This window comes from Rana temporaria, chromosome 7 (assembly GCF_905171775.1).
Source record: "Rana temporaria chromosome 7, aRanTem1.1, whole genome shotgun sequence".
In the NCBI taxonomy this organism is placed as follows: Eukaryota; Metazoa; Chordata; class Amphibia; order Anura; family Ranidae; genus Rana; species Rana temporaria.
In genome coordinates, this window is record NC_053495.1 from 13755707 (window position 1) to 13779796 (window position 24090).

General features: G+C 47.5%; 1 protein-coding gene across 1 annotated transcript in view; it reads left to right on the top strand.

The window, feature by feature from the left end:
* The first annotated feature begins 1021 nt into the window (after positions 1-1021).
* PRKAR2A (protein kinase cAMP-dependent type II regulatory subunit alpha) overlaps positions 1022-24090 on the top strand; it is a 66132-nt gene continuing 43063 nt past the window's right edge. The window contains exon 1 of the mRNA XM_040358937.1: positions 1022-1500. Coding sequence (XP_040214871.1) covers positions 1242-1500 — 259 coding nt within the window. The 5' untranslated portion in view covers positions 1022-1241. The remainder of the gene's footprint in view (positions 1501-24090) is intronic.

Genomic DNA, 24090 nt, shown 5'->3' on the forward strand with positions numbered 1-24090 from the left:
CGCTGTATTTTTGTTTATAGCACAAAAAATAAAAACCGCAGAGGTGATCAAATACCACCAAAAGAAAGCTCTATTTGTGGGGAAAAAAGGACGCCAATTTTGTTTGGGAGCCACGTCGCACGTCGACGCAATTGTCTGTTAAAGCGACGCAGTGCCGAATTGTAAAAACCCCTTGGGTCCTATTGGTCCGGTCCTTAAGTGGTTAAAGAAGTATAATAAAAATATGTAATACAATATAATAAAAATATTTAGTAAAATATTTATTAATATAATAAAATTGCCATTGAAGTGACAGGTCCTCTTTTTTTATTTTCACAAGAAAAGTGACAGGTCCTCTTTACAGATCACTTCCTCTCCATAGAGAATGCTTACAGGGGCAGCGGATGAAAGACAGTATCCCTGAGCAACCAATCAGATTCCAGCTGTCATTAATCCGTCAGGGCAAGAAGCCACATTTCTTATTGGTTGCTATGGGCAACAGTGCCAATATCACGCTGCACCTACGTCTCTACGTCGGCGCCCCTCCCCGCCACTCCCACCACCCTCTCAATGCCAAATCTAGTAATGACGCAGGGAAAGGGCGTGTCTAACTGTCTGAAGTCTGCCTATTATTGGCCAAGCTTGAGCGGGCGGTGCTTTTTTTGGATTAATCTGAAACGCCCACTCACTAGAATCAGAAGGCAGCCCACTCCTCCTGCAAAAGGGCGGAACCTTAGCTCCTACACCACGCCCACGCGTGGCAGTGAAGGTCACACTGGGCGGCCCATTTACGCCTACACTCGGAGGGGGGCAAACAAGCGTCACGAAGGGGCGGTCCTTCATGGGAAAAAAACGCTCCGCCGCCACACCCACTTTGTATAAATAATCGCTCGCCCACACGTCACGCCCACTCCTCGATCGTGTGGGAGGTCTGGTGTAAGAAGTCCTTGGCGGAGGCGGCTCGTGACGTCGGTGACGCGTCCCTCCCCCTTTCGTCCAATGGGCCGGCCCACTTTTTCCCGCCCCTCCCGCCGGGGTGCGCGCGCACGGCCGCTCCACCTCCCCGGTGTGTGAGGGATCAGTGCGCGCTGTGCCGGCTCGGTGGCGGTGTGTGAGTGTGTCAGTGTGTGTGAGGCGAAGACCGGAGCCGCCTCCTCCTCATCAGCCCTCCCTGTCAGCGGTCCCGCTGTGTGTTCCCGGGGGGAGGGAGGGGGACAGACATCGCCTTGTCAGCGGGGAGAGCGGAGACCCCCCGGGGGACCATGAGCATCGAGATCCCGTCCGGCCTCACCGAGCTGCTGCAAGGCTACACGGTGGAGGTTCTGCGCCAGAGGCCGCCCGACCTGCTGGAGTTCGCCGTCCAATACTTCACCCGCCTGAGAGAGAAGAAGCTGCAGGATGGAGCCGGCCGGCCTCACACCCGAGGGGTCAACTTCGACAGCGAGCAACCGATGCAGATCGAGTCCAACGGAGAGGAGAACAACGACGACGACGAGGAGGACGACGACTCCGACTTCGAACGTAAGAGGACCACAGGGGGAGGAGGGAGGGACTACAACTCCCAGCGTGCTCCCTGTGTGACATGTGACTACAACTCCCAGCGTGACATGTCACTACAACCCCCAGCATGACATGTCACCAAAAGTCACTACAACCCCCAGCGTGACATGTCACTACAACCCCCAGCATTCCCGGTGTGACCCCCAGCGTGACATGTCACTACAACCCCCAGCATTCCCGGTGTGACCCCAGCGTGACATGTGACTACAACTCCCAGCGTGCCCCCTGTGTGACATGTGACTACAACTCCCAGCGTGCCCCCTGTGTGACATGTGACTACAACTCCCAGCGTGCCCCCTGTGTGACATGTGACTACAACTCCCAGCGTGCCCCCTGTGTGACATGTGACTACAACTCCCAGCGTGACATGTCACTACAACCCCCAGCGTGACTTGTCACCAAAAGTCACTACAACCCCCTGTGTGACATGTGACTACAACCCCCAGCGTGACATGTCACCAAAAGTCACTACAACCCCCAGGATTCCTGGTGTGACCCCAGCATGACATGTCACTACAACCCCCAGCATGACATGTCACTACAACCCCCAGCATGACATGTCACTACAACCCCCAGCATGACATGTCACTACAACCCCCAGCATGACATGTCACTACAACCCCCAGCATGACATGTCACTACAACCCCCAGCATGACATGTCACTACAACCCCCAGCATGACATGTCACTACAACCCCCAGCATGACATGTCACTACAACCCCCAGCATGACATGTCACTACAACCCCCAGCATGACATGTCACTACAACCCCCAGCATGACATGTCACTACAACCCCCAGCATGACATGTCACTACAACCCCCAGCATGACATGTCACTACAACCCCCAGCATGACATGTCACCAAAAGTCACTACAACCCCCAGCGTGACATGTCACCAAAAGTCACTACAACCCCCAGCGTGACATGTCACCAAAAGTCACTACAACCCCCAGCGTGACATGTCACCAAAAGTCACTACAACCCCCAGCGTGACATGTCACTACAACCCCCAGCATTCCCGGTGTGACCCCAGTATGACATGTCACTACAACCCCCAACGTGACATGTCACCAAAAGTCACTACAACCCCCAGCGTGACATGTCACCAAAAGTCATTACAACCCCCAGCATTCCCGTTGTGACCCCAGCATGACATGTCACTACAACCCCCAGTATGACATGTCACCAAAAGTCACTACAACCCCCAGCATGACATGTCACTACAACCCACAGCATGACATGTCACCAAAAGTCATTACAACCCCCAGCATTCCCGTTGTGACCCCAGCATGACATGTCACTACAACCCCCAGCATGACATGTCACTACAACCCCCAGCATGACATGTCACTACAACCCCCAGCATGACATGTCACTACAACCCCCAGCATGACATGTCACTACAACCCCCAGCATGACATGTCACTACAACCCCCAGCATGACATGTCACTACAACCCCCAGCATGACATGTCACCAAAAGTCACTACAACCCCCAGCGTGACATGTCACCAAAAGTCACTACAACCCCCAGCGTGACATGTCACCAAAAGTCACTACAACCCCCAGCGTGACATGTCACTACAACCCCCAGCATTCCCGGTGTGACCCCAGTATGACATGTCACTACAACCCCCAACGTGACATGTCACCAAAAGTCACTACAACCCCCAGCGTGACATGTCACCAAAAGTCATTACAACCCCCAGCATTCCCGTTGTGACCCCAGCATGACATGTCACTACAACCCCCAGTATGACATGTCACCAAAAGTCACTACAACCCCCAGCATGACATGTCACTACAACCCACAGCATGACATGTCACCAAAAGTCATTACAACCCCCAGCATTCCCGTTGTGACCCCAGCATGACATGTCACTACAACCCCCAGCATGACATGTCACTACAACCCCCAGCATGACATGTCACTACAACCCCCAGCATGACATGTCACTACAACCCCCAGCATGACATGTCACCAAGTGACTTCAACCTCCAGCATGCCCGGTGTGTGACCCCCCCCCCAACGTGACATATCGCCAAAAGTCACTACAACCCCCAGCAAGACATATCGCCAAAAGTCATTATAAAAACCCTAAGTGTGCCTGGTGTGTGAACCCCCCCCCCCCCCAGTGTGACATGTTGCCAAAAGTCACTACAACCCATGTGGTGACATGTCACTACAACACCCAGCGTGACATATCGCCAAAAGTCACTACAACCCCCAGCGTGCCCGGTGTGTGACCGACCTCCAGCGTGACATGTCACTACAACCCCCAGCATGACATGTCACCAAAAGGGACTACAACCCCAGCGTGCCCGGTGTGTGACCCCAGCATGACATGTCACTACAACCCCCAGCATGACATGTCACCAAGTGACTACAACCTTCAGTGTGCCCCCCCCCCCCCCAGTGTGACATGTCGCCAAAAGTGACTACAACCCCCAGTGTGCCCGGTGTGTGACACCCCCAGTGTGACTTGTCACTACAACCCCCAGTGTGACTTGTCACTACAACCCCCAGTGTGACTTGTCACTACAACCCCCAGTGTGACTTGTCACTACAACCCCCAGTGTGACTTGTCACTACAACCCCCAGTGTGACTTGTCACTACAACCCCCAGTGTGACTTGTCACTACAACCCCCAGTGTGACTTGTCACTACAACCCCCAGTGTGACTTGTCACTACAACCCCCAGTGTGACTTGTCACTACAACCCCCAGTGTGCCCGGTGTGTCACCCTCCCAGCGTGACATGTCGCCAAAAGGCACTACAACCCCCAGCGTGCCTGGTGTGTGACCCCCCCCCCCCCCCCCCCAGCATGATATGTCACTACAACCCCCAGTGTGACTTGTCACCAAAAGTCACTACAACCCCCAGTGTGACTTGTCACCAAAAGTCACTACAACCCCCAGCATGACATGTTGGTGATAAAGTGACTGTGACCCCCAGCATGACATGTCACCAAGTGACTACAACCCCCACTGTACCTGGTTTGCGAAGGGAACTACAACCCCCAGCATGACATAGTCAAAAAGTGACTACAGCCCCTAGCGTGCCCGGTGTGTGAAGGGAACTACAACCCCCCAGTGTGACATGTCAGCAAAAAGGACTACAACCCCGAGCGTGCCCTGTGTAAACGGAAGTGACTACAACTCCCAACATTGTATGTCAGTAATAAGGTGACTACACCCTCCAGTGTGCCCTGTGTTTAATAGGGAGGGAACTTTAACCCTTAGCATGCCTTGACTGTGATATAATGTGACTACAACCCCCAGCATGCCATATCGGGCCGTGTTGAAGAAAGGCAACTACACACCCCAGCGTGGTCACCTATAGATAACTTAACCAAGAGCTCCGGACTACGTGTTCTGATGTGGGGAATATGGAAGGGTGACTACAGGAAAATCCGGGGACAACTTCTGATGGTTGTCAGTCTGCTGGATGGGCATAAAAATCATTTTGGTGCTACGTGCCCACCGTACCTCCGCCACGGAAAGTGATGGCTGTAATACAAACCTAATAACGAGGTGTGACCGAGGGCTGGAAATTGGTGCCGACATCCCTCCAAATAGTCTGGTGAAAGTATCCATTTGGGTCAATGGGACAATTTATGCGTTGATAGCTGGGTATGCTGCTTTGTGAACGGTCCCACGTTCTTCTGGGACCGGCGATGTGTTCCGAGGACTGCGGGTAGCAGAACTTCCGCTCAGATCACCTAGGGCAGTGATGGAGAACCTCGGCGCCCCAGATGTTTTGTCACTACATTTCCCATGATGCTCCACTACACTGCATGAGCATCATGGGAAATGTAGTTCCAAATCACCTGTGGCGCCGAGGTTCTCCATCACTGCCCTAGGTGATCTGAGCGGAAGAGGTACCTGTCAAAACTTTGCAAGCGGAACTTCCACTTTCACTACCCCACAAATATTACAAAAAGTATATAGCAAACAGTGATCACACCATGAACTTGGTAAGGAAACAAATGAACACTGATGGGTTAATCACAGTCCACAAAAAAGTCCATAGCAGATTGAATAATGATGGTCTCCAAAGTGAAAGAAAGATAATCCCAACTCCTGAAAAAAGTGATGATAGAAGCACCTGATAGGTCACACACTGACTCTTACCGGAACTCCACGATCTCTTATTACAGGAGATCATAGACAGCATATGATGATGGTATCCTCACAGCATATCACCAAGCTGGGACGGTCACAGTGATGGATGGCCTCAGGCAGTATACCGGTACATATGTTAAAAAAGAAAGGAGAGCTCCCATAGCATAAGATCCTTAAGATTTTTTAATAAGATAAAAAGATGTGCACTTGCATCAAAGTAGACGTATTACAGCATGTAAAGTCGAGCCGGCCGGCTCCTCGGACAAACGCCCGTATCTTCCGGGTGTAAACACGGTGACGCCAGAATGTCACCTCCCAACGTTTTGTCTCGATGGGGACGTGGTCACATGATTCCTGTAAGCCCACCCAGGCTTCCATGGACACACCCCCTTCATTACAACATCTGGGTGCAGAGTACTATTGTGGGTGACGACCCTCTCGTAGAGTGCTGGGGTTGGGACTGCCCTCCACTAGACGAGAGAGGACCCATGATGCCACCAGAAGATCCTTGGCAAGAAGAGGTGCCTGTGTGTGTGTGTGTGTGTGTGGGGGGGGGGGGGAGGGGGGGTTGTTTAAAAGTCTGGAGTTGAGCTTTTAGCTGGATGACGTCTTATCGGTGACTAGTTCTGTGACAACAGTGGCTGCCTCTGTATATTTGTAATGACAAGGTGAAGGTCGGGTGCTTTCTGGTTGAAGTGTTGCCTATAAATGCCATTTGGGTTGCCGGTCCGTGTGAAGGATGTGTTGGATGTTTATTCCCAGCCTATTGAATCCAGGCGGGCCTTAGAGGGGGGTCTGTTTTCCTTGCTTTGCTACTCCTGGTTCCCAGCATATCATGTACTTCCTGATTTAGGAAAATGTATTGCCTTTCTTTTATCTCCTAGGAGTCCTGTGCGGTCTAACAGGTCCAGGTCTTGCTTGATAAACTTGTTGCTTACCATCTGCTGTAGACGCCCTAATCCTAATGTGATCTCTTACGCCGTGATATGTGATGCAGTGCCAACCTATTGGAAGATCAGCAGGCTGCTTATTATTATCTTTTAGAAATTTGGTTATTTATGTGCCAGAGTTTTGGCTGAAGCGTCCTTCAGCTCCGGACGTAGTATTTGGGTGCTGAACTTTTTAGAATGCTTTGGAACAAAGAGACGGTTCGGTTGTAGAAATTCTCTAACATGCAGAGAGTCTGTTTTCCAGTACAGTGTGTGTTTTTTTTTTTATTTTTTAATATTTATTAAAGGGGTGTTCCAGTCATTTTTAATGTTTATTAACCACTTAAAGCGGAGGTTCACCCATAGAGAACACTTTTTTCCCCGTAGCTTCATGCTCGTTTTGTCTAGGGGAATCAGCTAGTTGTTTTAGAATATGATCCGTACTTACCGTTTTCGAGATGCATCTTCTCCGCCGCTTCCGGTTATGGGCTGCGGGACTGGGCGTTCCTATTTTGATTGACAGTCTTCCGAGAGGCTTCCGACGGTCGCATCCATCGCGTCACGATTTTCCTGAAAGAAGCCGAATGTCGGTGCGCAGGCGCAGTATAGAGCCGCACCGACGTTCGGCTTCTTTCGGCTACTAGTGACGCGATGGATGCGACCGTCGGAAGCCTCTCGGAAGACTGTCAATCAAGAAGGAACGCCCATTCCCGAAGACCCATACCCGGAAGCGGCGGAGAAGATGCATCTCGAAAACGGGTAAGTACTGCTCATATTTTAAAACAAATAGCCGATTCCCCTAGACAAAACGAGCAGGAATCTAAGGGGAAAAGGTAAAAAAAAAAAAAAAAAAAAAAAGGGTGAACTCCCGCTTTAAGGACCGGACCAATATGCTGCTAAATGACCCAAGGGGTTTTTACAATTCGGCACTGCGTCGCTTTAACAGACAATTGCGCAGTCGTGCGACGTGGCTCCCAAACAAAATTTGCGTCCTTTTATTCCCACAAATAGAGCTTTCTTTTGGTGGTATTTGATCGCCTCTGCGATTTTTTTTATTTTTTGCGCTATATACAAAAATAGAGCGACATTTTTGAAAAAAAATCTATTTTTTACTTTTTTTATAAGAAAAATCAAATAAACTACATTTTAGTCAAACATTTAGGCCAAAATGTCTTTAGTAAAAAAAAAATCGCAATAAAAAAAAAAATGGCTACCTGGCGGGAACAGCGACACTAATACAGCGATCAGAAAAATGATCGCTTAGCGACACTGGCAATAGGGAGTGAAAGGGTTAACTAGGGCGGTGATCAAGGGGTTAAAACTTTATTAGGGGGGGGGGGGTACGGGGGCTACCCTGAACCTAACACTAACTGCCTGTCACACTGACACTAAATGCAGTGATCAGTACATATATGATCACTGCATTCAGTGACACTGTGACAGGGGGGTGATCGCAAGGGGTTAATGTGCCTGTGTGTAGTGTGTGTCAGTGTAGTGTTGTGCAGACTCACTGTGTGATGTGATCTCTCCTCAGTGGCGGTTGAAAATACCGCCGAGAGGAGAGATCACATCACTTCCCTCCTCCTGTGTTTACACAGGCAGAGGCAGTGACACACGGGGGAGCGCGCGGATTGGCTGGGAGCGATCTGGAGGGGGCGGACAAAAACAAACACCTGCCCCCGGATCGCTCGGACAGCCAACGGGGACCACCGCATGTAGTGGTGGGGGGGGGGGGAGGGGTCCCTATCTGACCCACGTCTAGGCAGGGACGTACAGGTACGCCAGTGTGCCTGTACGTGCCTTTCTGCCGATGTAAATGTACATGCGGCGGTCCTTAAGTGGTTAAAAGTCAGCAGCTACAAAAAGTGTAGCTGCTGGCTTTTAATAAACATACTCACCTGTTCCAGCGACGCGCCGGCCGGTGCTCCACTGCCCCCCCCCCCTCTCCGGCCGCCGCCTTCATTCTAAGTGTGGGCACCTGGCCGTGACAGCTTTCGGCGGCAATTAGACTATTCGCCTTAGCAGCCCCTCGGCGGAAGGGGGAAGTGGGACAGGAAGTCCCACTCCTCCTGAAGCCCCCACTCCCCCCCAAAAAAATTGCATGCCAAATGTGGCATGTAAGGGGGCGAGGAGTGGATTAAGCGGAAGTTCCACTTTTAGGTGGAACTCCACTTTAAATGACTAATGGCCCGTACACACGATCCGAATATCGCCCGAGGAAAAATCGTACGATAATCGGATCGTTGATACAGAACTTTCGAGAGCCAATCACAATTCATCCGACTTTGTTAGGACAAACATGAAAATTTTCCTTGTACGATCCCAGATCATACGGTTTCCATTTAGCCCAGGTTCACGCTGGGCTGCGGGAATGAAGCTGTGCAAGTTTAGCTGAACTCGCACGATTTCACTCCCGCTTGTCAGTCCCGATACAGAAACTACGTTTTGAGGACGGTGCCATTGCCAGTAAATGCCACCGATTTGACATGTCACATCGCACCAGTGTGAATCTGGGCTTGGTATAGTTGTCGTCCGAAAATACAATGCAAATGCAACACATGACATCACTTCCGTGTGTTTTTTTTTTTTTTTTTTTTTTTAATGTTTAAGCACAAGACCACCAAGGCTGGCCACCACACAGGACCACCAGGCAGCTGCCAATCTGTGCCCATCCACAATGCCTGCCAGTGATGCCTATCAGTACCCAGCAGTGCCGCCTATAAGTGCCCATTGTCGGTGCCATCTCTTTGCCGTATCGGTGAAGGAAAAAACACTTCTAACAAATAACCTTTTTGTTTTTTGTTTTAGCAAAAATAAAAACTACAGCGGTGATCAAATGCCACCAAAAGAAAGCTCTATTTGTGGGAACTAAATGATGAAAGCTAAAAATTGGCTTGGGCAAGGGGGGGGGGGGGGGTTTGGCCTGGGGTGGTGAGTGCCTGGTATTGAGGTGGTTAAAATAGCAGGATCCATTTAAAAATACAAATTGGGGTTAATATACACTTTAACCTCTGTGGCGCACAGCGTGCTCCCAGCACAGAGACTGAGCTCTCCACCAACAATCGGGCCTCCCAGTTCCTGGTCACCTAATCGCTGTGCCTCTGATTGGATATCGCAATGATCAGTCGCTGTGTAGCCTGGCCCTGTATTTTCTTTCTCTTCTATATGGAGATGTGATGTTTTTTTCTTTTTGCAGGGGAAAAAGATGTAAACAAACAAAAGCGTGTTTAAAAAAATAAAATAAAAGAACATGAGCTAGATCAAAGTATTATCTAGGGCAGTGCCAAGGTTAGTGATGGGGGTCAGTGCAAGGTTCAAAGGTCGGGGTCAAAAGTAAGGGTCATATTTTTGATTGGATTTATAAAAAATAAATTTGCCTTGTCAGAGTTCTGTCAGAATAGCGAACCCGCCAGATTAGCTAACGGAAGTGACGTTCCGCAGACTTTGCGTGCGTTCCACCAGAACACCTGCAGTCCAGAAGGTGGCAGCAGACCGTTTACTACACCCAGCTACGTCCTGAATGTCAGAGTAATTTTAGCAATAATGTGAGTGTATATAAATATAGTCATCTGTGATGCTGTTTGGATGTTTTACATTTTGAAAGCCTAAAGGTTTAGTGCTGAGCAGTGTGGGGTGTACCAACATGGCCGCCGCCACCTTCCCACTGCTTCCAGCTTCTTTCAAAATGTGACATCCAAGCAGCATCACAGATGTCAATACACTATATCAGTGGTCTCCAAACTTTGGCCCCAGGGCCGAATGCGGCCCTTTGCTTGCCTTTATCCTGCACTTGGGGCTCTATTCCTCCCACTGATACTGCTCTGCCATCGGGCACTACTTCTCCCACTGACACCAGTAATGGGTCCCTATGATGACCACGATGGGCCACTATTCCTCCTAATACCAAATGTGGCGATATTTACTCCCACTGATGTCAAGAAAATTTTAATCCCACTGGTCAAAGTCCGGCCCTCCTAGAGTCTGAAGGACAATAAACCGGTCCTTTTTATTTAGAAAGTTTGGACCCCTGCACTATATTTATGCTCCCTTTATTGCTAAAATTACTCTGAAATTCAAGACGTAGCTGGGTGTAGTAAGATGTCCGGTGCCGCTTTCTATCTGCAGGTGTTCTGTCAGATTGTCAAACCTGGTAGCGGTGGAACGAATGCCCAGGTGACAGAATGTCACTTCTGTTGCCTGATGGGTTCGCAATTCTGACGTAACACAGGAGGCTCCTGAGATGTATGACATAATTTGCCTAGTCCTGAAAACCAGGAAGTAACTGAATTTTTTTTTAAAAAAAGTTTAAAACAAGTGACTGATATCATCATTTCTTATCTATTTACTAATGCTAGCAGCATAAGGAATAGAAATAGTCAGTGCAGTTTGAGAGGGTGACTTCCCCCTTTTATGCCCTCATTCACATTGGCGCGACTTGTCATGCATCCTATTGCTGGCAATCGCACTGTTCAAATCGGTGCAACGCCAACTTTGAGTTGCTGCATCAATAAAAAAAAAAAACACTTGTAAAAACAAATGGCCAAAAAATTTTCTTAAAGGGGTGTTCCAGTAATTTTTAATGTTTATTAACAGTCAGCAGCTACAAAAAGTGTAGCTGCTGGCTTTTAATAAACATACACTCACCTGCTCCACATTCCAGCGACGTGCCGGGGCGCCGCTCCCCCTCTCCGGCCGGCGTCTTCATTCCAAGTGTGGGCACCTGGCCGTGATGGCTTTCGGCTTCACGGCCGGGCACCCACTGCGCATGCGCGACCGGCTCTGCGCCATCCGATTGGACAGGTGATTGCCTGGGACCTGTCGCGTGTCCCAGGCAATCGACCTACAGGGAAGGGCTGCCAAAAGGCGATCTGACTATTCGCCTTAGCAGCCCCTCGGTGGAAGGAGGAAGTGAGACAGGAAGTCCCACTCCCCCCCCCCCCCCCCCAAAAAAAAATGACATGCCAAATGTGGCATGTAAGGGGGTGAGTGGATTAAAGCGGGGGTTCACCCTTAGAGGGCACTTTTCCCCCTTAGATTCCTGCTCGTTATTACTAGGGGAATCGGCTATTTATTTTAAAATATGTGCAGTACTTACCCGTTTACGAGACGCATCCTCTCCGTCGCTTCCGGGTATGGGCTTCGGGAATGGGCGTTCCTTCTTGACAGGTTTCCGAGAGGCTTCCGACGGTCGCATCCATCGCGTCACGATTTTCCGAAAGAAGCCGAACGTCGGTGCACAGGCGCAGTATAGAGCCGCACCGACGTTAGGCTTCTTTCGGCTACGAGTGACGCGATGGATGCGACCGTCGGAAGCCTCTCGGAAGACTGTCACTCAAGAAGGAACGCCCGCTCCCGAAGACCCATACCCGGAAGCGACGGAAGAAGATGCAGCTCGAAAACGGGTAAGTACTGCACATATTTTAATATAAATAGCCGATTCCCCTAGACCGAACGAGCAGGAAGCTAAGGGGAGATTTTTTTTTTTTTTTTTAAATGGGTGAACTCCCGCTTTAAGTGGTAGTTCCACTTTTGGGTGGAACTCCGCTTTAAACTCTTGTGCAATATAAGCATTTTTTTTTTTTTTTTTTTCTGACAGATTCTGCCTTTTTCTTTTTTTTTTTTTTTTTTTTTCCAGCTCCTAGCGTACAAAAATGCTGCAACTATCCTTACTTAAATCCAGTGAGCACCTCACTTCCTGTTTGACCGTTCAACTCTGCCATTGCGGCACTGAGTCCCAAGCGTGGAAATCGGCCTTCTGAACTACAAAACACTTCTCCCTTATGTTGGGATGAGGAGAGTGAGGTGTTTTGTAGTCCAGAACGTAGCCGGGACAACTGCGTTGCCAGACTTGAGGACCCCTCATGACTTGTGCACATGAACTGGGAAAGCAAGTTTCCTCGGTTCACACAGAATGAGGTCATTGATATTTGGTGAGGCCGGCCTCTATGTACGTTTTATGTAATGGCGGCCCATCTGCTGCGATGGGATCTCCTTCTCTCTGGGCGTGCAGGCTTGCTAGTTCTTGAAGTTGCCGTGCTGCTGGCTCGCCGCTCGCTGCAAAAGCTGGTTTGAATTATACGGCCGCGGCGAGACTCATGACACCAACATGAAACTCTGTGGGAAGTGGAGCTTGTCGCATCTTGCTGCTTTTATTTTCTTTGAAGGCGGACTGTTCTCTGTTTTGTACTGACACAATTGTTTATCCTTATTAGTACGTTTGCATCAGTGTTGGGGTATGTGTTTGTGTACATGGTGGCCTATGTGTGTCAGAAATAGCAAGTAATTGCCCTGAGTCACCACCATGCTGTCACCAGTTATCAATGAGGGGGAGAAGGACTTGTTCTTTTGGGGGGGGGGGGGGCGAAACAACGAATCAATTATGAAATTAATCGATTACAATTTTATTAATCGGCCAGTAACATAATGGGGTTAAAAAAACTAAAATGTGCCCTTTTTATAGTACAAAAAAGCAAATCACTACTGTAAATATCACTTTCTGTCCCACAGTAAAAAAAAATGAACCCCTTACAGTAGCGACTATTTGCTCTTTTTGTACTTATTTTTGTTTTTTTTAACGCCATTATGTTACTAAACCTCTCAGGCCGGGGGTCACACCTCTGTTTTTTTTTTTTATTTTTTTTTATTTATTTTTTATGCTTTTTGCAGAAACACATTACAGTTCATTTACACCTTCACATCCATGATTTTGTTTTTTATTTTAATTTTTTTCAGCTACTGCGTATTTGGAAAGGGCAAGGACTTTTTAACGCAAAGCGGTGCTGTTTTGTTTTTTTGGTTCCATATACTTCAATGGAGAAGCTGCAGAAAAGCATGGAATGTGTTTTTTGTGGCAATTTGTGTTTTGTAATCTGCCCAACAACAATTTTGCCCAAAACATTTTTAAAATGCAAATTTTTTATTTTTTTAAGGCTATTTTCCGATTAATCGATCGAAACAATAATCGGCCAACTGCCGTATTTATTGGGGTATAGCGCGCTCCCGCGTATAGCGCGCACCCCTAAATTTGCCCAGAAATTCCTGTGATAAAAAGATTTTTGTACTTACAGTTTGGTGTCTTGCACGGCGGCCTCGTCGGGTCCGTCTGCGGCTTCGGGTGTCCTCTTCGTCGGGTCCGGCGTCCTTCTGTGGCGTCCTCCCCGCTCGTTTCCCGCGCCGAGTTTGAATACTGCGCCGGCATATACTGAGCGCAGTACACTCGCGTTTAGTCGGCAATGCTTGGCTACTCTCGCGCTGACGTCCTGGACGTACAGGACGTGAGCGCGAGTGTAGCCGAGACTGCCCGACTATACACGAGTGTACTGCGTTCGGTATATGCCGGCGCAGTATTCAAACTCGGCGCGGTAAAGCAGGTATCGGCGTATATCGCGCACCCACGATTTTGCCCTGATTTTCATGGCAAAATAGTGCGCGGTGTACGCCGATAAATGCGGTAATCGATTATGAAAATAAAAACACATTAGAATTGCTGGATTGCTGTTTTACTTGTAATGCCTTGCCAACGGTCGCCACAAGATCACAGAGGGAAACTTAGGCCTGCAGAAGGCCGCAAAGCCGCGGCCTCAATTACCGGCCGCAGCGGCGGGGGAGATGGGGGTGCACAGAGACACAGGATCCGGTATTTGGGGCCTTCTACAGGCCTAAGCTTCCCCGGGCACCAGGTCACTATTTCTTGTCGCAATTGGATTTTGTCGGGCCCTGCCCCACACGATAGTATCAGAGCAGAGATATCTAAAACGGCCCCCAGGAGACAGCTTGTGCTGGCAGGGAAGGGGTTAACGGCTAGGGTGATCGAAGGGTTAAATGTGTGCCCAACAATGTTTAGTGTGTGGTGATGTACTAAGTAATGTGCCAGTTTTTACTCCCTAGTTTTTGTAGAGGGAAAAAAAGGCACGTCGCTGTTATGAAGAGAGCCCTGTATTTACAGACACAGAGCTCTCTTCTGTCAGTTGCTGAGCCAATCAGCGGGTGCCGGGCAAAAATCATTGGCCCGGGGTCTGTTGATCAGCAGCGAATAGCAGCAGTCCTCCGGATCCGCATGCATGTGTGAGGGGGCCCGGAAGAAGTCCGTGGTGTAGATATACATGATTGTGCCTGTATTACCCAACCTGCCACAGTAAATGTACTGCGGCGGGTCAGCAAGCTGTTAATGGTATCTAAATGGGGTGTGGCTTGGCTGTGATTGTCGAATGAGAAATCGCATCACTTAGCTTGTCGCCTAAAAATTTGCTTCATTTGGGTGATGTGGATTGCCATACGATTTCTCATGCAACAAATGCCATTCCGCACCATGTTTGGGTACCATTTAAAAAAAAAAATGGCCCCTGAACACTTGAGGTGCGTTTTGCACACTATTGCAATGCGATTTGTGATCTCGGGCAGAATCGCAGAGATTGGGGGGCAGATGTGAACAGCCCTTAAAATCACACGAAGCTTGTTGCCCAAAAAGGAGCAGGAGCTTCTTTTCTGGTGACGAACCCGCTTGGGGCATCCCATTCAAGTGAATAGCTGGCCGTATGCGTCACGCAGAATCGTGAGCGGGAACCACGGGCCGCAGGTAAGAAATTTGTACGATTCCCCAATCAACACAAACTGTTCTGGCGGGAATCCCTCCTGAGCCATTGTTTGCTCTCAGTGGGGGGTTCTTGCTGAGATTTTATGGGGGGTTCTTGCTGAGATTTGATGGGGGGATTCTTGCTGAGATTTGATGTCCACCTTTTGCCTCGTACCCGGCTTGTTGAATGAACGGCGACAACATTCAGCTGCAACTTGTATGTTGGTAATAATTTTAGATTCTGCAGAACCGTTCCCATCACAGCCGTTGGGCAAAGTCGTCGGGTTACTGATCGGGTTCTTTGTATTTGTCGCTTCTCATTGGGAGTATTTTTTAATTAGAGTGGAGCCGCTCTCATTACTATAATGGGTGCCGCTTCGTGCCGGCTGCATTTTATGAGACGCGTTGTGCATTTGAGGGCAGTCTGGTGGGACCTGCTTGGTGAACAGCTTGTGTGTGTGTGTGTGTGTGTGTGTGTGTGTGTGTGTGTGTGTGTGTGTGTGTGTGTGTGTGTGTGTGTGTGTGTGTGTGTGTGTGTGTGTGTGTGTGTGTGTGTGTGTGTGTGTGTGTGTGTGTGTGTGTGTGTGTGTGTGTGTGTGTGTGTGTGTGTGTGTGTGTGTGTGATGCTGAAGTGGCTCCTGTTAGAAGTACACTAAAATATTGATTGTATTCGGTCTTATTGAATGATTTTCTATCTGTAACACAATATGTTGTATATGTGGACATTTTGGTTTGCATGTGTGTTGTTGTTTTTTTTTTTTTTTTTTATGATGGAACTGCGACACCACTGGATGCCTTTTTTATATGTGGCGATTCGTTACCCCTTTATTAGTTTTCATTAAAGATATGGGGTCAGATCCACGTAGATCGGCGTAACTTTAAATGGGCGTAGCGTATCGTAGTAACGCTACGCCGCCGCAACTTTGAGAGGCAAGTGCTGTATTCACAAAGCACTTGCCTCTAAAATTACGGCAGGGTAGCGTAAATCTACCGGCGTAAGGGCGCGGAATTCAAATGATAAAGATGTGGGCGTGTTTTATGTAAATTCTACTTGACCCCACGTAAATGACGTGTATTTTTTTTTTAACGGCGCATGCGCCGTCCGTGGGGGGGAACCAGTGCGCATGCTCGAAATCATGTCGCAAATAGTCAATGCTTTCGACGTGAACGTCATTTACGCAAAGCCCTATTACGCAAACGACGTACACGACGGAAAATTCGACGCTGGCCCGACGTCCATACTTAACATTGCGTACGCCTCATAGAGCAGGGGTAACGTTACGCCAAAAAAAGCCTTACGTAAACGACATGAAAAAATGCGCCGGGCAGACGTACGTTTGTGGATTGGCTAATCTAGCTAATTTGCATACTCAACACGGAAATCAACGGAAGCGCCACCTAGCGGTCAGCATAAATATGCACCTTCGATCCGACGGTGTACTAAGACGTACGCCAGTCGGATCTAGCCCAGCTTCAGGCGTATCTTGTTTTGTGGATACGAAACAAAGATACACCGGAGCATCCTAGAAGTTACGCGGTGTATCGATAGAAACTCCGACGTAACTTCTTCGTGGATCTGGCCCATGTGATTTATGTAAGGGGGGTACAATTCATGGGGGGGGGGGGTCTAGTTTGTATAATTTTCATCTGGCAGGGGTTTGAATCTCATGTTTGCGCTAGAACGCATCACAGCCCCCCTTTTTACATCAGTTCTCCCTGTAAATCGCTGTCGGCCCCCCCCCCCCTCCCCCTTAAAGCGGTCCAACATTGTCCTCCGTTCCCCTTTTCACATCACAGTGGTCCCTTGCAGTCATAGCCCCCTTTCATCATTCAGGTTTGCCTGTACAGTCCTACCAGGGCAGCAACTGGGTGTTCTCTCTCTGGTCTCCCGCCCGGCCGCTGCTATCATTCACTCAGCGGGTGGGGTGGGTGGTGCTGCATTTTTGGACAGAGGGCCGCTCCGGCCAACTTTTTTACATTTTAAAGCGGAGCTCCGCTGAAATTTTTTTTTTTTATTAAAAGCCAATCGGCTACAAATACTGCAGCTGCTGACTTTTAATATTAGGACACTTGCCTGTCCTGGAGTCCAGCGCCGTCCGCAGCAGAGGACGAGCGATCGCTCGTCACTCTGCTGCCCCCCTCCATCCTCGGTGAGGGAACCAGGACGTGAAGCGCTCCGGCTTCACTGCCCTAATCCCTACGGCACATGCGCGAGTCGCGCTACGCCTGCCAATTGGCTACCGCTGTGTACTGGGAGCCGAGTGTTCCCAGAACACAAAAGGGACAGGAGGTGACGTTTCCCCGCAGTCTGCCCGAGACTGTGTGGCCGGAAGTGGGTGCAAATGGCTGTCTTAGACAGGTATCTGCACCCCCCTCCCCCCTGAAAGGTGTCAAATGTGACACCGGAGGGGGGAGGGTTTCCGATCATCGGGAGTTCCACTTTAGGGTGGAGCTCCGCTTTAAGCCCCTTCTCGACTATACTAGAGCTGGTGTTGAGACCTAAACCATCTCATATAGGGAATGATTATGTGGTGTAATTATATGGAAAGGGCAGTTTTTGTAATTTATGATTAGAGATGTATCTTTTGGTAACCAACATTTTGTTCTTTAAATTTAAATTTTTTTTTTTTTTTTTTTTTATTAAAAATAAATTCTCCTCCAAGCTTTATTTGTAGCATGCATGTCTTTCTAACGCATACGATGATTCCCTGCTTGGTGACATGGCCAGCAGTATGCGGCTCTTCAGGGATTTATTGCACTCCTCCTCCTCCACTTACCGATAAATTGCTCTGACTTTCCCGGCGGGATGTATGGAAAGTAGCAGAGACTGGCACCCCGATGTGTCCTGCACACCATCAAACTGATCTGCATCAGCATGAGGTGCTAATGAGTTCATCTAAAAGGCTATTTGACATTTTCGGGATAAATGCAGCTGGCATATGGTAAGCAGGTTAGCTCGGCAAAACATGTTGGCATCCTTTAACCACTTCAGTTCTTCCCCTGTATATGCCGCTTCATTACCAGGCCGTTATGTCCGTTTTTAGCGTTGTCATGGTTTGGGAATTACTCGGTCATGCAACACTGTACACAAATTAATGTTCTAGGATTATTTTAAAACCGATGGAGCTTTCCTTTTGGTATTTAATACCGGCTGGGTTTTTATTTTTTACTATCGAACGGAAAAAGGACTACAACTTTGAAAATGTTTCCCCTATATCGAAAAGAGTGGACAGTGTGAACACCCAAAAATGATCCCTTTTTGGAAAGTGGACACCCCAAGGTGCTTTTTTTTTTTCCCAAAGTTTTTTTGGAAATGAGAAAATATGTTGGTATTGGCATTTAAAACACGGAGCTTGGTATTGGTGCAAGACCCAGCACATCATTAAAGTGGAAGTCCATGCTAAAACTAATATCCCTGTATCTATAGACACCAACATTCTAAGGCCTAGATTCACGTACGGCCGCTCTACGTTGCTACGTATTTACGCTAGGCCGCCGCAACTTAGAGAGGCAAGTGCTGTATTCACAAAGCACTTGCGTCCTAAGTTGCGGCGTAGCGTAAATGGGCCGGCGTAAGCGCGCGCGTAATTCAAAGTAGGCTGCGTGTTGTATTTAAATGAGGCTTAACCCCATGTAGATGCATGGCCGAACGGCGCATGCGCGCTATCACGTCGTATTTACGCCCCAAGATATGTCGGCTCAATGCCTGTGGCGTGAACGTAACTTACGCACAGCCCTATTCGCATACGACTTACACAAACGACGTAAAAAGATACGCTTGTTCCGACGTCCATACTTTGCATGGGCTGCGCCACCTAGAGACCTGCTTTATGTATGTCTTACGTAAACGGCGTAACTAATTGCGACGTACGTACGTGAATCGGCGTATCTTGCTCATTTACATATTCGATGTGGAAATCAAGGAAGCGCCACCTAGCGGCCAGCGTAATTATTGCAACCCAAGATACGCCGGCGTAGGAGACTTGCGCCGCTCGTTTCTTGGCCAAATCTATACGTAACTGATTCTATGAATCGGGCGCATAGATACGACGGCGGCCATTCGGACTTACAACAGCGTATCTGGAGATACGCCGTCGTAAGTCTTTGTGAATCTGGGCCTACGGCTCCATGCACACTGATAAAGGCTATAAAAAAAAAAACGTCCATAGCTTAGCTACTTAGCAAGAGCTTTAATTAGCGTTTTTGTGTGTGTGTGTGTGTGTGTGTGTGTGTGTGTGTGTGTGTGTTTTTTTTTGTTTTTTTCCCCAATGGATAAAAACACTGGCGCCAGCGTTTACGTATAACGTTTTTTACCGCCGAAAAACGGCACTTTGAACTCAAATTTCAGGCGTTCAGAAAAAAGCCAATAAACTCCAAAGCTCATTAACACTAAATAAAAACGCCCAGGTGTGCATGGGCACATAGGCTAACATAGAGTTCAGTTTATGGGCTTTAAAAAAAAAAAAAGCCCAAAACGCCAATAAAAGAAGGGAGTGAAAAGGTTAAAAAAAAAAAACACACAATTGTTTAATCCTGTAACTGAGGTCGGAACTCGGAGTACATTGGTAGGTGGAAGGACGGGGTGCACTTATAAATGTTGGGCTTGTAGATCATAATGTTTGCAGACTGGCAGCCGGTGATTACCGCGTCTCTTCTTTTGACGTCATTGGTGTATTATTGCATTGAGGCCGGGAATGGCCCTTGTCAGGATGATGGATTTGTTGAAATACCTGTGTGGCAGAACTTCTGTACACAAAACAAAGCTGAGTACTAGTGTAGTGTAGTCCTAATGTGATAGCCAACTTACAGGTCATGCAGTTGGTACTATTTTTTTTTTTTTTTTTTTCCAGGCATGTTTACTCTGTGCATTTTTAGGCAATGCATTACTAAAAATTAGGGTTGTCCCGATACCGATACCAGTATCGGGACCGATACCGAGTATTTGCGCTAGTACTCGTACTCGTGCAAATACTCCCGATACCAAAATAGAATACTTTTTTTTTTTTTTTTCTTTTTTTTTTTTTTGTGACATCGAGCGGTGCATAGAGGCGGGGCCGGATTAACCGTGGGGCTGATGGAGCTGCAGCTCCAGGCCCCCATCATAATATAGGCCCAAACTTAATTCTCTCACCAGGGCCCGGCGGCCGGCCGACGACCGCTATATAATAAATCCACACGTCCAGGCAGCTGCAGTGCCATTGGATGGCACTGGCATTGATTGAATGAATGGCACTCATAAATGGATGGCACTGATAGGTGGCACTGGCATTGATTGGGTGGCACTGATGAGATGCACTAATAAGCTGCCTCCCTGCAGTGATGCACTAATGGGCACTGATCTGCACTGATAGGTGGCACTGGCTAGCTGCACTTTTGGGCACTGGCACCGATGAGCTGCACTGATAGGTGGCACTGGCAGTGATCACTCCTTCAATGATATGTAGTTTTCCAGTACCGTATGCTAAAAAACAGCCCCACACCATGATGTACCAGTTCTTCATAATTCTAAAAAAAATATCCTTAGTCTGTTTTGTGGTTTGAAAACGGTCACATGACATTTAAAAAAAAGTATCGGTATTCGGTATCGGCGACTACTTGAAAAAAAGTATCGGTACTTGTACTCGGTCTTAAAGTGGTATCGGGACAACCCTACTAAAAATGTTAAACTCTGAAGCGTGGCTGGACTCCTTTTCAGCCTTATAGATTCCACATCTCTCCATAAAGAGGACCTGTCACACACTATTTCAAGGAATGTTTACATTAATAGGAATAAAAGGATCACATTTATTTTTTTATTTTTAAAGGGAGCATAAAATGATTTTCTTTAGTGCCCCGTCCCTGCATGCTCGCGCACGGACACATACGCAAGTTGTGCCCACATATCGAAACTGTTCAAATCGCACATGTGAGCGTATCACAGCGTACTTTAGAGCAACAATTCTAGCCTAAGACTTCTGTAACCTTCTGGGGTCCCTTCGGCAGCGGTCTCGGCTCCTCCTTGCAAGAGCTCATCGCCTTCATGCGAGTGCGCTCCCGTGATGCAGCCGGTGGCCATAGGCGCTCACTGTTATCACTCTCCCCCCCCCCCCGACACGCCACGTATTTGGATGTGATTGACAGCAGCGCCAGCCAATGGCGCTGAGATATATATATATATATAATTATAATTAAAAAAAAAATTAAAAGTGTAATTCAAAATGTTATATATGAACATTTTGAATTACACCTTTAATTAAATTTTTTTATATATTAAAAAATTATAATTTTTTTTAACGATTAGTCGTGTAGCTCTACAGTAGTGACATAATTTTGCATGTATTGTGCAAGTACCTGTGTGTTTTTTTTTTTTCTTTTTCTTTTTTTCATTATTCAGTTGGTTTGTCTTTGAAATATAAATGCAATTTTATTGCTACAATGAAATGCCCGGTTGTAGCTTTCATCCCATTGCAAATCGTTTGTTTTTAGAAAAGCTTCCAGCAGTGTCAGTGCTTATTTATTGAATTTTTTATTTTTTTTGTCTTGCCTTTGCTGACCTCGGTGCATTCAGGGCTTTCAAAATGCTGATTACCTTGGCAACGTTGTGGTTTTGGAGCCGATTGATGGCGTAGAGACACTTCTCTCTGCTTTCTTCTCTAATGTCTTATTCTGGAGTGCTGTGATCTAGATTTTAGTTGTTGGGAATCCGTATTGGCCAGCAAGCTTTTTTTTTTTTTTTTATTATTTCTTTTTTTTCCCCCTCGTGGCAAAAGGCTGTGCAAAGAGCCAAGTGAATGTGTCTAGTTTTGTTTTTTGTTTTCAGTGCTCTTTAAATCTGAACTCCGAGAATTAAAAAAAAACTTTTCCCTTGCAGTGGGCCCCCACAATGGAAGGGTTAAAGGGGTTGTAAAGGTTTGTCTTTTTTTTTCTAAATTGGTTCCTTTAAGCCAGGGTTTGACAAATATTTGCTTGGAATCTAGGAGCCAGCTAAAAAAGTTAGGAGCCAGAAAACGCGCCCCGTCCCGCCGATCTCGCGCAGAAGCGAACGCATATGTAAACGGTGTTCAAACCACACATGTGAGGTATCGCCGCAATCGTTGGAGCGAGAGCAATAATTCTAGCCCCTCCTCTGTAACTCAAAACATGCAACCTGTAGAATTTTTTTAAACGTTGCCTATGGAGATTTTAAAGGGTAAAAGTTTTGCGTCCGCTCGTGGAATGGCGACATTTTGAAACTTGACATGTTGGGTATCAATTTACTCGGCGTAACATTATCTTTCACAGTATAAAAAAAATTGGGCTAACTTTACTGTTGTCTTATTTTTTTATTTTATTTAAAAAACGTGTATTTTTTCACAAAAAGTGCGCTTGTAAGATCGCTGCGCAAATACGTTGTGACAGAGTATTGCAACGACCGCCATTTTATTCTCTAGGGTGTTAGAATAAAAAATATATATAAAAAAGAGGTGGAAAAAGGCCAAGCAGGAAGATGACAAATAATAAAATCATTTTAATTAAGAATTTTTTTTTTTTTACTTAAAATAATAAAAAAAGCGCTATTATTAAAAAAAAATAAAAAATAAAAAAAAAGCTATATGAATCTATTTAAACCAGCTCCCCCCCCCCCCATACCACCAAAAGAAAGCGCTATTTGTGGGGAAAAAAGGGTGTCAATTTTATTTGGGTAAAATGTTGCAAAAATAAAAAATGCACACTCAGCTGTGGCAGTGGGTGTATGTAGGTAGATAGATATAGTGTTATTACATAGGGTGATTGGGAATAGAGGAGAGCGGTATCCCCCCTCCCCAGTGATAAAAAGGTGCAGTATTCCCGCCCCCCGTGCCGCACAGCCCGCCACATCAATTACCCCTATTCCAAAACCAGAAACCTGCTGAAAGGAACTACATAGAACGAGATAATTTACCAGCCACTCCACACCGGCTCCTTAGCAACCTGCAGCCACGTACAGCTCACGTCCGTACGTACTCCTTCATGCAATGCTTCTTATATGTATATCACGCCGCCACCCCCTCCACTCAACCCTTTACAGATTTAGAGGATTACCGGGTGTTGTAGGCACACTGGAAAGCGTGTCTATTGGGTAGAACACGTGGCCAGGGATTGGCCCCCTCTCTGTTCCACGCCTGACTCGCTGCTGAGGGTGAGCGGCGCTGTGATTGGCTGGCGGTTGAGGATGCGGCGTCAGACAGTGGAAGGGGGTGGTGACGTAAAACTGTGGTCTCAATTACCGGCCGGAGCGGCGCTCCGCGATCGCGCGCAGCGACGGCTGGGGGGACGGAGATGCAGGTTGCGCCAGGTCGCTAATTCTAGTCGCAATTTCGACCTGGCGCCCGGGAATTGTCGAGCGCTGCTTTAAGCTAGTGCATTGTTGGTTCACTTACTTTTTCCTTCGATTTCCCTTCTAAATTTTTGTTTTCTTTGTTTGAATTTCTCACTTCCTGTTTCTCCTCGGTAAGCTTTCCACCATCATCCGAGCGGGGGAAAGTCCTTGAACAGCTTACTGAGGAGGAACAGGAAGTGAGAAATTCAGACAAAGAAAACAAAGAAGGGAAATGGATGGAAAAGGTAAGTGAACCAGAAATGCACTAGCTTAAAGGAACCTATTTAGAAAATAAAAAACAAACCTTTACAAGCCCTTTAAATGTTGGTTTGGAGTAGGGGTGCATGGATAAGGTCTAACAATTAGATTGTAAGCTCTAATGAGCAGTGCTCTCTAATTTCTCCTGTATTGTAACTGTACTGTCTCTCTGCTTTCATCAATACTGTATAATAACAATCGGCTGATTTCAGGCTCTGGTAGACTTCCTCCATTCACCCCGACAGGTGCAGGTTTGGCACTTCTCTAATGTGTTCCCTGAAGCGGTCACATGCTCACGTCTTACACATGCAATGCAGGGTTAAAGCGGAGTTCCACCCTTATAAAATT